The 13,909-nt window shown below is 41.0% G+C and overlaps 1 protein-coding gene across 7 annotated transcripts in view; it reads right to left on the reverse strand.

The window, feature by feature from the left end:
* LOC109883014 (phosphatidylinositol-binding clathrin assembly protein) overlaps window positions 1-7,078 on the reverse strand; it is a 63,417-nt gene extending 56,339 nt beyond the window's left edge. For 4 of the 7 annotated variants that reach the window (XM_031791786.1, XM_031791783.1, XM_031791787.1 and 1 more), the window contains exon 1: window positions 5,881-6,010. In XM_031791786.1, coding sequence (XP_031647646.1) covers window positions 5,881-6,010 — 130 coding nt within the window. Of the gene's footprint in view, window positions 1-5,880 lie in introns of all 7 variants that reach the window. The other 3 variants (XM_031791782.1, XM_031791788.1, XM_031791784.1) reach the window with 3 other exon arrangements.
* Window positions 7,079-13,909: the final 6,831 nt, after the last annotated feature.

Below are 13,909 nucleotides of genomic sequence, written 5' to 3' on the forward strand. Positions count from 1 at the left end.
ATGGCATACAGATACAATCAAAAGCTTAGACAACTACTCATTCAAGGACTTTTCTGTATTTTCACTATTTTCTACATTGTAGAATAATAGTGAAGACATCAAAACTATGAAATAACACATATGGATACATGTAGTAACCAAAAAGTGTTCAATCAAAATATAGTTTATATTTGAGATTCTTCAAAGTAGCCACTCAATTCCCTGATGACAGCTCTGCACACTCTTGGCATTCTCTCAACCAGCTTCATGAGGAATGCTTTATACCAACAGTCTTGAAGGAGTTCCCACATATGCTGAGCACTTGTTTGCTGCATTTCCTTCACTCTGCGGTCCAACTCATCCCAAACCATCTCAATTAGGTTGAGGTTGGGTGATTGTAGAGGCCAGGTCATCTGATGCAGCACTCCATCACTCTCCTTCTTGGTCAAATAGCCCTTACACAGCCTGGAGGTGTGTTGGGTCATTGTCCTGTTGCAAAACAAATGATAGTGGAACTAAGTGCAAACCAGATGGCATGGCGTAATGCTGCAGAATGCTGTGGTAACCACGCTGGTTAAGTGTGCCTTGAATTCTAAATAAATCACAGACAGTGTCACCAGCAAAACACCATCCCACCTCCATGCTTCACGGTGGGAACCACACATGCAGAGATCATCCGTTCACCTACTCTGCGTCTCACAAAGACACGGTGGATGGAACCAAAAATTTAAAAAATTGGACTCCTCAGACCAAAAGGACAGATTTCCACCGGTCTAATGTCCATTGCTCGTGTTTGGCCGAAGCAAGTCTCTTCTTTGTCCTTTAGTGTTTCTTTGCAACAATTCGACCATGAAGGCCTGATTCATGCAGTCTCCTCTGAACAGTTGATGTTGAGATGTGTGTCACTTGAACTCTGTGAAGCATTTACTTGGCCTGCAATTTCTGAGGCTGGTAACTCTAATGAACTTATCCTCTGCAGCAGAGGTAACTCTGGATTTTCCATTCCTGTGGCAGTCCTCATGAGACAGTTTCATCATAGCGATTGATATGTTTTGCGACTGCACTTGAAGAAACTTTAAAAATTCTTGAAATCTTCCGGAATGACTGACCTTCATGTCTTAAAGTAATGATAGACTGTTGTTTCTCTTTGCTTATTTGAGCTGTTCTTGCCATAATATGGACTTTGTATTTTACCAAATAGGGCTATCTTCTGTATACCACCCCTACCTTGTCACCTGTTAATTGAAATGCATTCCAGGCAACTACCTCATGAAGCTGGTTGAGAGAATTCCAAGTGTGCAAAGCTGTCATCAAGGCAAAGGGTGGCTACTTTGAAGAATCTCAAATATAACATATTTTGATTTGTTTAACACTTTTTTGGTTACTACATGATTCCATGTGTGTTATTTCATAGTTTTGATGTCTATTATTCTACAGTGTAGAAAAAAGTAAAAATAAAGAAAAGCCCTGAAATGTGTAGGTGTGTCCAGACTTTTGACTGGTACTAGATTTTTATATATACACAACCTTTCAAAAGTTTGGGGTCACTTAGAAATGTCCTTGTTTTTGAAAGAAAAGCAACAAATTTTGTCCATTAACATAAAATTGATCAAAAATACAGTGTAATTATTGTTAATGTTGTAAATGACTATTGTAGCTGGAAACAGAAGATTATTTTTGAATGGAATATCTACATAGGCGTACAGATGCCCATTATCAGCTACCATCACTCCTGTGTTCCAATGGCACGTTGTGTTAGCTAATCCAAGTTTATCATTTTAAAAGGCTAATTGATCATTAGAAAACCCTTTTGCAATGATGTTAGCACAGCTGAAAACTGTTGTTCTAATTAAAGCAGCAATAAAACTGGCCTTCTTTAGACTAGTTGAGTATCTGGAGCATCAGCATGTGTGGGTTCGATTACAGGCTCAAAATGGCCAGAAACAAAGAACTTTCATCTGAAACTCATCAGTCTATTCTTGTTCTGAGAAATGGAGGCTATTCCATGCGAGAAATTAACAAAAAAACTGAAGATCTCATACAACGCTGTGTACTACTCCCTTCACAGAACAGAGCAAACTGACTAACCAGAATAGAGAGAAGAGTGGGAGGCCCCGGTGCACAACTGAGCAAGAGGAGAAGTGTATTAGAGTGTCTAGTTTGAGAAACAGACGCCTCACAAGTCCTCATTACCGATTGTTATGAATACTTGAAACCGGCCCTAATTAAAATCGGCCATGCCAATTAAATCGGTCGACCTCTAATAACCATGTCTACACTGTATTTCTGAGCAATTTCATGTTATTTTAAAATGCACAAAAAAAGGGCTTTTCTTTTTTTTTTAAGGACATTTCTAAGTGACCACAAACTTTTGAACAGTAGTATATATATATATAAAGTCTATAACCATGACAACAGATAAGCCTACTTAAAATGGAGGGAATCAGCATCATCTCTTAAAGCCTAACCACGAGTAATTGAGGGGGACAGTCCCAATCATAAGACTAATTGGCTTCAAAACACCATTTATTTTCTCCAACGATGCGTGAATGTCAGCCTGGGCTGATAGGGGCTGCTGCCTGCTGCAGTGTGGGGCTGATACAATACCGTGATATGGACACCAGCTATTGGTACTAACTAATAAGCATTTCCAAATAGATATCCATTGTCTCGTGTATAGCCGTTGCAGAGTAGCTTGGCACTGGGGACACCAATGATGATACAGCACCCGCAATGATACAACACCATTCAGTGATTCCTCACAAAACCAGGGCAACACCAAACAAAATACTATGATTTGGGAGATTTTCACAAAATGTAATCCATAGAATCATTATTTAGAGGCAGGATTGTTAACACATATGACATTTATATCTAAAAGCATATTTGAGAAATAATTGATCAAAGATGGCATATTTATGACATTTTGGCCTTAGCCAGGCCTCCTTTAGGACTAAATAAATGTTTTATCTGTCACAACACCATAATGAACTGCTAAGCATTGAGTAGTGTAGGGACAGCAGTTATGATACAACCCTAGTCATGACAACACCATAATGAACTGCTAAGCATTGTGACAGCTGAGTAGTGTAGGGACAGCAGTTACGATACAACCCTAGTCATGACAACACCATAATGAACATTGCATTGTAACAGCTGAGTAGTGTAGGGACAGCAGTTATGATTACAACCCTAGTCATGTCATGACAACACCATAATGAACTGCTAAGCATTGTGACAGCTGAGTAGTGTAGGGACAGCAGTTACGATACAACCCTAGTCATGACAACACCATAATGAACATTGCATTGTAACAGCTGAGTAGTGTAGGGACAGCAGTTATGATTACAACCCTAGCCATGTCATGACAACACCATAATGAACTGCTAAGCATTGTGACAGCTGAGTAGTGTAGAGACAGCAGTTATAATACAACCCTAGTCATGACAACACCATAATGAACTGCTAAGCATTGTAACAGCTGAGTAGTGTAGGGACAGCAGTTACGATACAACCCTAGTCATGACAACACCATAATGAACTGCTAAGCATTGTAACAGCTGAGTAGTGTAGAGACAGCAGTTATGATACAACCCTAGTCATGACAACACCATAATGAACATTGCATTGTAACAGCTGAGTAGTGTAGGGACAGCAGTTATGATTACAACCCTAGTCATGACAACACCATAATGAACTGCTAAGCATTGTGACAGCTGAGTAGTGTAGAGACAGCAGTTATAATACAACCCTAGTCATGACAACACCATAATGAACTGCTAAGCATTGTAACAGCTGAGTAGTGTAGGGACAGCAGTTACGATACAACCCTAGTCATGACAACACCATAATGAACTGCTAAGCATTGTAACAGCTGAGTAGTGTAGGGACAGCAGTTATGATACAACCCTAGTCATGACAACACCATAATGAACTGCTAAGCATTGTGACAGCTGAGTAGTGTAGGGACAGCAGTTATGATACAACCCTAGTCATGACAACACCATAATGAACATTGCATTGTAACAGCTGAGTAGTGTAGGGACAGCAGTTACGATACAACCCTAGTCATGACAACACCATAATGAACTGCTAAGCATTGTGACAGCTGAGTAGTGTAGAGACAGCAGTTACGATACAACCCTAGTCATGACAACACCATAATGAGCATTGCATTGTAACAGCTGAGTAGTGTAGAGACAGCAGTTACGATACAACCCTAGTCATGACAACACCATAATGAACTGCTAAGCATTGTAACAGCTGAGTAGTGTAGAGACAGCAGTTACGATACAACCCTAGTCATGACAACACCATAATGAACTGCTAAGCATTGTAACAGCTGAGTAGTGTAGAGACAGCAGTTACGATACAACCCTAGTCATGACAACACCACAATGAGCATTGCATTGTAACAGCTGAGTAGTGTAGAGACAGCAGTTACGATACAACCCTAGTCATGACAACACCATAATGAACTGCTAAGCATTGTAACAGCTGAGTAGTGTAGAGACAGCAGTTACGATACAACCCTAGTCATGACAACACCATAATGAGCATTGCAGATGTATTTTCCTGTTTCACGTATCGTCTCCGATCTATAGTCTTGACTCATTATCTCCATCAGACAGGGACACATGAACTTAAGACTTTCATCAACGCCGCTTCCTCAAATGCCCTTCAGTCCCGTCACATAGACAGTAACCAACAATGGCCACTGGAAAATAAATAGGCATCAAGTTCACATGTCAACTTTTTTTTTTTCTTTTTCAGCAGAACATGTTGGGGGGGGGGGGGGGTTTGCAGCCAAAACGCCATACATGTCACAGGAATTCGGTCGGTGAAAATAAGAGGGTACAAAAATAATGGTATGATACAGCCGTGACCAGGAACGGCAGCATGGTAAGTAAAGGCACAATGACGTCAGCCAGCTGGACCTTGGAAAGCACTGCTGCTCATCATCATCTTATTAAGAAATGAATAACCGGTATCCACTGTCCAGATAGAGACAGTGGGGGGGACGCAACATGCACAGAAATTCACTGATAACGTCTGCTAGGCTACTGTCTACTATGTAATTCTAGCTAAGGAAGTGACTACAGTGTGATGGAATTCAACACAGTAGCAAAATAGCTACAGTACCGGTAGGTTTGGTTTTGATAGCAGGTATGTTTGGTTTTGATCTAAGCACACAGACTCATCCCAAGATGTACTCTTAAGGAGCCACCATTACTCCTTAAGGTGCAAGGACTCCATCTAAATGTGAATCTATTCTCAACTGCAATACGGTTCTAGAAACATAAAGCCCTGCACTTTCATATCACAGTAAAATCATTTCACAAATGCTAAATATACACGTACTATAGACAGTTTTAACCGGCATCCTCACAGTTGCAGCCAACAGGATTTCTCAGTGACAACACATTTCTGGCAGCCTTCTGTTACACAGCCTTAATTCCGTTACAGACAGGTGTTTGGAGCATGCTAGATATCTAATTAACACAGGTGGTCCCTCAGTCTTCTGTCAACAACGTTACACACAGGTGTTTGGAGCATGCTAGATATCTAATTAACACAGGTGGTCCCTCAGTCTTCTGTCAACAATGCGCTGTAACATGGAGACATGGCAGTGTGGGAACACTAACTCTATAAAAAGACGTGTATCAATTTATCCTTTTGGTGCTTCAAAACCATACCGCAATAGATTCACCAAGCGTCAGGGCTCTTAACAAAACTCCCCTCATACAGAAGACGCCTACTTCCAATGACTCTTATGTGTAATGTAATGGAACTGAGAGTCATGATCAAGGGCTAACACTCAGACAGACAGCAGACAGACAAGAAACATGAGGATTGACAGTAGACAGGCAGGCGTCCACCCCCACCCACACATATACTCACAATCAAGGTGTTTCTTCTTGGGGCCGCTGACTTCGTGCGTCGTGGCCTTGCACACGGCTTTACTGATAGCAGACCCGGTCATGCTGTGCTGTGCCGCTGCGAAGCGATCCGTTATAGACTGTCCTGACATTGTGTTTCACCGTTTCGCTACAAAACCCACTATGATTAGTTAGATGATAAACACACACACAATGTCCAACGATTGGTTATTAGCTGACGTGCGTAACACCAGTGATGGCAAGGAGGTTTCGGGCCACGGGAATCGGTCCCGTTAAAAAGAAGTGGTATGACGTCCTAGTCCAGTATCGCTGAAAGATCTGACTAATTTTAGATTTTTTGTTGTTTGTTGCAACCTAAAAAAAAAATCCGGACACACAATATGTTATTATGTCTTGAATAAGCAAATCAATGTAACAACTAACTAGTTAACGTTAGCTATCATTAACAAGGTATTATGTATGGTAACAAACAAAACACACAACAACAACAAAAAGGTTGACATCTAACAAGTAAACTAGCTTTGTGTTAGCTAATATTTCCGTTTCTGCACTCGAACCACGAATGAGTCCCACTATGCAATTTGTAAACAGAAATGTCAGCTCGCTGGCTACATATAAACATCTCTAGCTGGCTGGATACCTACGGGTCAATTTAACAAGACCACTGGCGAGACAACCCTGAATTATGATCACAGTTTTTAGCCAAACTAGCTAAAACAGTTACTACTCAAATAAAATCCCTCTTCTTCAGAATTCAACTTCCACTGAGGTTTTGTGTGTTTAGGGGTTTTTGGGGTTTCGAGTGAAACATAACGAAAATAGGCTAACGTGAAACTATCAAACTTTCCCAACTTGTCTTGAGTTTAAGACTAGATGTAGACGGAGAGAAGACAGCAGCCAGTTGACCGGCCTTCCTGCTATAACACAACACCCTCTAACTACCTAGTGTCGTCCTATTTCAACCCTGCTTCCTCCGAGTCCGGTACCAGGAGAGGAACAACTGAATTTAACCTATTTGGTCCGATATATCCATGAAATTGACAACAACAACAAAAAAACTACAAAAAAAAACACCCGTCAGAAACCACTGAACCTTGACATCCAACTCATATCGTCGTCTTTTGTATTGTTCATGTCTTGTTGAATATGTAAGGGCTTGGCTCCACTTGCTGCCTGCCTACTACCGCGGACAAAATGGCAGCGTAGGAATCAGCTGATCTGAGAAAGAGTTGATTGGATGGGACCTTGGACCGTGTCGGAAATTTAAGGTAGAAATGTGACGACGGTCATGGCACGTCTAAGACTAATACAGAATTAAACGTTGTTTTATTTGTTTAAATAAAATAAAAACTCCACAGCCATTTACAATGTTTTTATTCATTGAATAAATTGTTATTCAAGCTCTCATTCATCCGCTGCATATGTGATTTTAACCATGTAATATTTACACATTTAAGGTCGTATTAAATTATTTCTCAAACTCGGTGTCCTTGATTGACTCTCGCGCTCCGAGTATGGAACATTGTGTGCCTGAAAATCCTGAGAAGGACAATGATGTGCATTATTATTAGCCTGCCTGCCTTCCATCTGTGCGACGTGCGCACAAAATATATGACAACGCTCAAGGTAATTTCCCCCGGTGGTATTTCACAGTGGATGCAATAAATTAGGCGATAGCCTCTTTTCCTATAATGAAACCCATTCTGCTCCTGCCATAGGCTACTTCACTACTGAAGGCATACGTCTATTTATACTGTATGATGATGATCATTCATATAAAGTCACTGTTTATTTTTGCCTGACTGAATATCAGGAGATGTAGGAATACTGAATATAGGTCTTATACAGTAGTATATCGTCGTTATTACTTCTAGACTGCCTACAACGTAGGCTATAGCAGAGGCTTAACCATATAGTTTATGGGCTTATATGAGATGTTTTCCCTTCCCTTATCAGACCACCTTTTACTTTTACAAAGCCCTGGTTAAGAGTTCAAAGCCCTGGTTAAGAGTTCAAAGTCCTGATGATGATGATGATGATGATGATGATGAGATAGAAACCATGGTTTCAGAATGAACCTCAAAGCATTTGCTCGCCCCCCCCCCACCCACCCTCACACACACACACACACACACACACACACACACACACACACACACACACACACACACACACACACACACACACACACACACACACACACGTACACACGTACACACACACACACAGCGTTTGACCTGGATTTCATAGACTAATCTAATGTAGGGCTGTGTTCAAAAGTACACATTGGAAAGTGTCTCTGTGTCAGGTATATTCCAGACAAATATCGATCGTTCTGCAGATCTAGGATCAACATTGTAAGGTGGAGGAGAGGGGTGGGGGGGGGGGTGTAACACAGCATTGAGGTGTGTAGCAGATAAATCATTTTCCAGGAAGTGCATGTATGAGAAGCGATGAGCCACATTCTGTCTTTGTGGTGAGAGGAAGTGGTCAGGAGGGGTGGTGCAAAGCAACGGTTTTCTTCTGAGTATAAACATTATTACGTGCACACTCACACTCACACGTTAGTCCTCATACACATGAATTAATGATGATATTCATTTTCATTTCAAAACAACACACGTGGTTCATTGTTTCCAGTCCCGTGTGGCCCAGCTGGTAGAACACGGTGTTTGCAACACCGGGGTTGTGGGTTTGATTCTCAAGGGAGACAATACAAATATATATATATATATATGAAAATATATTCACTCAGTTGCTCTGGATAAGAGTGTCTGCTGAACTCTCCAAAAAACATTGAATATTTGTATTTATAGTCATAAAATAAGGTACTGGTAATTACAAACATGTATTTCAAAACTCACCTAAATAATGAATATACTGAACAAAAATATACACGTGAAGTGTTGGTCCAGTGTTTCATGAGCTGAAATAAAAGATCCCAGAAATGTTCCATGTGCACAAATTTGTTACATTCCTGTTAGTGAGCATTTCTCATTTGCCAAGATAATCTATCCACCTGACTGACAGGTGTGGAATAACAAGAAGGGGATTAAAGAGCATGATAATAACACAGGTGCACCTTGTGCTGGGGAGAATAAAAGGCCACTAAAATATGCAGGATTTCGCAGATTCTGAGAGAATGTGCAATTGGCATGCAAGAATGTCCACCAGAGCTGTTGCCAGATAATTCAATGTTAATTTATCTACCATAAGCCGCCTCCAACTTCATTTTAGAGAATTTGTCAGTACATCCATCCGGCCTCGCAACTGCAGACCATGTGTAACCACGCCAGCCCAGGACCTCCACATCCGGCTTCTTCACCTGCGCGATCGTCTGAGTCTAGCCACCCGGACAGCTGATGAAACTGAGGAGTATTTTTGTCTGTAATGAAGCCCGTTTGTGGGGAGAAACTCATTCTGATTGGCTGGGCCTGGCTCGGGTGGGTCATGTGAAATACATAGATTAGGGCCTAATTAATTTTTTTCAATTGACTGATTTCTTTATATGACCTGTAACTCAGTAAAATCGTTAAAATTGTTGCATGTTGTGTTTATATTTATGTTCAGTGTACATTATAGTCATTTATATTCATCCAATAGAAAAATGTATCAAACAAATGTCAAATGTTCTTTCCTCTTCCTCTTTCAATGTTCCAAAGTTCCATTCTATTTCAAAGTTCCATTCTATTCTAAAGTTCCATTCTATTTCAAAGTTCCATTCTATTTCAAAGTTCCATTCTATTCTAAAGTTCCATTCTATTTCAAAGTTCCATTCTAATCTAAAGTTCCATTCTATTTCAAAGTTCCATTCTATTCTAAAGTTCCATTCTATTTCAAAGTTCCATTCTATTTCAAAGTTCCATTCTATTTCAAAGTTCCATTCTATTCTAAAGTTCCATTCTATTTCAAAGTTCCATTCTATTTCAAAGTTCCATTCTATTTCAAAGTTCCATTCTATTTCAAAGTTCCATTCTCCCCGAAACAGTTTGAGGACGTCGCCATCTAGCGGCACTAGAGTAGAATTATTTCCATGGCAACTAGATGTGAACCAGTAGCCCATGGCAACAAGCAGTAGCAGCAGCAGTCAGCTTTAGTCCTATTCAACTGAAATGTGTCTTCAGTAGGTAGCTGTCTCTCACGACTGAATAGCCCAATTATGTTTCTCTGTTATATGTCAACAAGATTAACATAATGACACTTGATTGATTGATACGCTTTTGAAGAGAATCTTCAATTGCATCTGACATATTAACACTTTTAAATTTCTCCATAAAGTATTTATTTAATTCAAGTGTCAAAAGCAGTCTGTGATGCTGTTTGGTATAGGCAGGTAGAACAGTGTTTGGTATAGGCAGGTAGAACAGTGTTTGGTATAGGCAGGTAGAACAGTGTTTGGTATAGGCAGGTAGAACAGTGTTTGGTATAGGCAGGTAGAACAGTGTTTGGTATAGGCAGGTAGAACAGTGTTTGGTATAGGCAGGTAGAACAGTGTTTGGTATAGGCAGGTAGAACAGTGTTTGGTATAGGCAGGTAGAACAGTGTTGGATGTAAATCTCTAGCGATCATGTCATTTGTGTCAACACTTTCTATCGTCTGTTTAACATCAAATCTTTCTATTTGGCTGAAAACATCTAGTCCAATCAGTCCATGATATCCTAACATCAGACTGCCAACTTTGATTATAACACCACTCATGTACCCTCATGAATAGGCATAGTCAAGAACCCTCGGGTAGCTTACTTGAGGTTTGCCTCAATAGATCTACTCAGGAAGAGGGGCACTACATATGTAGGATCTTAATTTGACCTATATTGTTACAGAAAAATAATCCTGCAGCAACAGGATTTGAACATTTAGTCCATAATGTTGCTTGATTGGCAGTTAGGCTATTAGCTGTCCAAAAATAGGCTACATGGATAGTGTAATACTGTTAATATGACCCTGTTAGTGAGGGGTTTTCAAATCATTTATGGAAATCACGAAGCTCATCTGCATTTCCTGTGGTGCAGTTAAATTCTCAGTAAGAAAGGAGTGATCAAATGAAGATCCTACATCTGTAAATGTCACAGAGTGCATTAATGAACCCAACACCAGAGAGAGCCTCAATATGTACTGACAACAAAATATGCTGTGGCTTATAAATCCCCCCCCCCCCCCCCCCCCAAAAAAAAACTGTCAAACTGAAAACTCTATCTCAGGCTCTTAAAACACTTGTTTCCAACTAACACGGTTTCGATACCATTTCTAGTTTCTTCACAGAAGCAAAGCCGCACTCCCTACTTTCAGTTTTCTTCATGTGTCTAGGAAGGAGGGGCCCCAGATGTCACAATGTCCATTTGATTACACCTCACTGGACAGAGCCTCCGACTCAGGGCCAATCACTATGGACTGTCAGCAGCCGACTCAGGGCCAATCACTAAGGACTGTCAGCAGCCGACTCAGGGCCAATCACTATGGACTGTCAGCAGCCGACTCAGGGCCAATCACTATGGACTGTCAGCAGCCGACTCAGGGCCAATCACTATGGACTGTCAGCAGCCGACTCAGGGCCAATCACTAAGGACTGTCAGCAGCCGACTCAGGGCCAATCACTATGGACTGTCAGCAGCCGACTCAGGGCCAATCACTATGGACTGTCAGCAGCCGACTCAGGGCCAATCACTATGGACTGTCAGCAGCCGACTCAGACCTATTGCACCACGCACATGTAGACACCTAGAGCCAGGAGTAGGAGGTAGAACTGGGTTGGAATATGTAGTGATCTGTGTCAGAGGGAGTGAGCTGTCGTCGCTGTTACCGAGGACGGGGGGGAGGAAGGTCTATGTTTTTGTAGGATGATCGAGAGAAGGGGGATGGTGAGGGGGGGTGAGAGAGAGAGAGAGAGAAAGAGAGAGAGAGAGAGGGAGATTTTCTTCAACTTTTTTAGTTGTGGGGAATATTTAGGCTACAATCAAGGAGCACAAAAAAATCTAACCATATCGCACTTTAAAAATCCTAATGGTAATCATAATGCTTAATTAGACTATATTTGTGACTTTCCACCCTGTGTCCCACCCGCACCCCTCTCCCTATAGAGCATTTTGAAGTATAGGCTATTTAAGAACAGCAGTATACTATTCACAGCTGCACTTTAACGGTCCGGTCCGCACGCCACTGTCTCCCGCTGTCTAGCCCACCAGCTAATCCATCTCCCATCTCTCAGGACTACTTCTTCTTCCGTGGTGTTTTAGGTCGGACTACATCCAAAAAGTTGTACTGCCGGCAAAGCCGCCCACTACTGGATTCAAAGGCAAAACAGAAAACCATACTTGATGGGGAAAACGTAACTTACTCCTCGCAACTAAAATAGTTGACAAAACAAATCAAAACAGACTCCCACTTCTTCCGTCCTTCAAAAGATCCATATCTCCCCACTAGGGCTCTGGGGCTCTGGGGCCTGAGAGAGTATTTTGGCTCATGATTGGGCTAAAAGGGGCTTAGCCCCCTCAGTTTCCAAATTTAGCCCCCTCAGTTCAAACTTTAGCCCCCTCAGTTCAAACTTTAGCCCCCTCAGTTCCACCTTTAGCCCCCTCAGTTCCACCTTTAGCCCCCTCAGTTTAAACTTTAGCCCCCTCAGTTCCACCTTTAGCCCCCTCAGTTTAAACTTTATCCCCCTCAGTTTAAACTTTATCCCCCTCAGTTTAAACTTTATCCCCCTCAGTTTAAACTTTATCCCCCTCAGTTCCACCTTTAGCCCCCTCAGTTTAAACTTTATCCCCCTCAGTTTAAACTTTATCCCCCTCAGTTTAAACTTTATCCCCCTCAGTTTAAACTTTATCCCCCTCAGTTTAAACTTTAGCCCCCTCAGTTTAAACTTTATCCCCCTCAGTTTAAACTTTATCCCCCTCAGTTTAAACTTTATCCCCCTCAGTTTAAACTTTATCCCCTTCAGTTTAAACTTTATCCCCCTCAGTTTAAACTTTATCCCCTTCAGTTTAAACTTTATCCCCTTCAGTTTAAACTTTATCCCCCTCAGTTTAAACTTTATCCCCCTCAGTTTAAACTTTATCCCCCTCAGTTTAAACTTTATCCCCCTCAGTTTAAACTTTATCCCCCTCAGTTTAAACTTTATCCCCCTCAGTTTAAACTTTATCCCCCTCAGTTTAAACTTTATCCCCTTCAGTTTAAACTTTATCCCCTTCAGTTTAAACTTTATCCCCCTCAGTTTAAACTTTATCCCCCTCAGTTTAAACTTTATCCCCCTCAGTTTAAACTTTATCCCCCTCAGTTTAAACTTTATCCCCCTCAGTTCCACCTTTATCCCCCTCAGTTTAAACTTTATCCCCCTCAGTTTAAACTTTATCCCCCTCAGTTTAAACTTTATCCCCCTCAGTTTAAACTTTATCCCCCTCAGTTTTCGTTTTATGTTACAATATAAAAATAGCAAAACATAAACAATTATTTTGGGACAGGTTGGCGTAAAAAACAATCTGAATCTGCACTGTCAGTACAATGGACAGGGCTGCGGTTTGGGAAGGGTGCAGGGCTGGCCTCCAAAAACAACGTACCTCCTTGTCCGTCCAAATAAAATATTGAAATATTGATCATTTATTTGCCCCCTTGGGTGCTTCCGGAGAGTTACATTAGAAGTGCCCATTCAAGAAGGCTGAAGGTCATTGGCCACAGGTAAAATGACGTCAAATCACGTTAGATCTACAGTAGCTTTGATTGGACTGATGTCAGCATCCTTCTTTTAAAATCTTACCTAGCAAGCTAGACAAGCAGTTATCATCATGAATCACGTCAACAATCTACTGGAAAATCATTTTAAATCCTTGTCATATGAAGAGAAATTATAGATTTATTATTTTATTTATTTACCTTTATTTAACCAGGTAGGCAAGTTGAGAACAAGTTCTCATTTACAATTGCGACCTGGCCAAGATAAAGCAAAGCAGTTCGACAGATAAAACGACACAGAGTTACACATGAAGTAAAAACAAACATACAGTCAATAATGCAGTATAAACAAGTCTATATACAATGTG

This window comes from Oncorhynchus kisutch, linkage group LG16, assembly GCF_002021735.2.
Source record: "Oncorhynchus kisutch isolate 150728-3 linkage group LG16, Okis_V2, whole genome shotgun sequence".
Classification (NCBI taxonomy): Eukaryota; Metazoa; Chordata; class Actinopteri; order Salmoniformes; family Salmonidae; genus Oncorhynchus; species Oncorhynchus kisutch.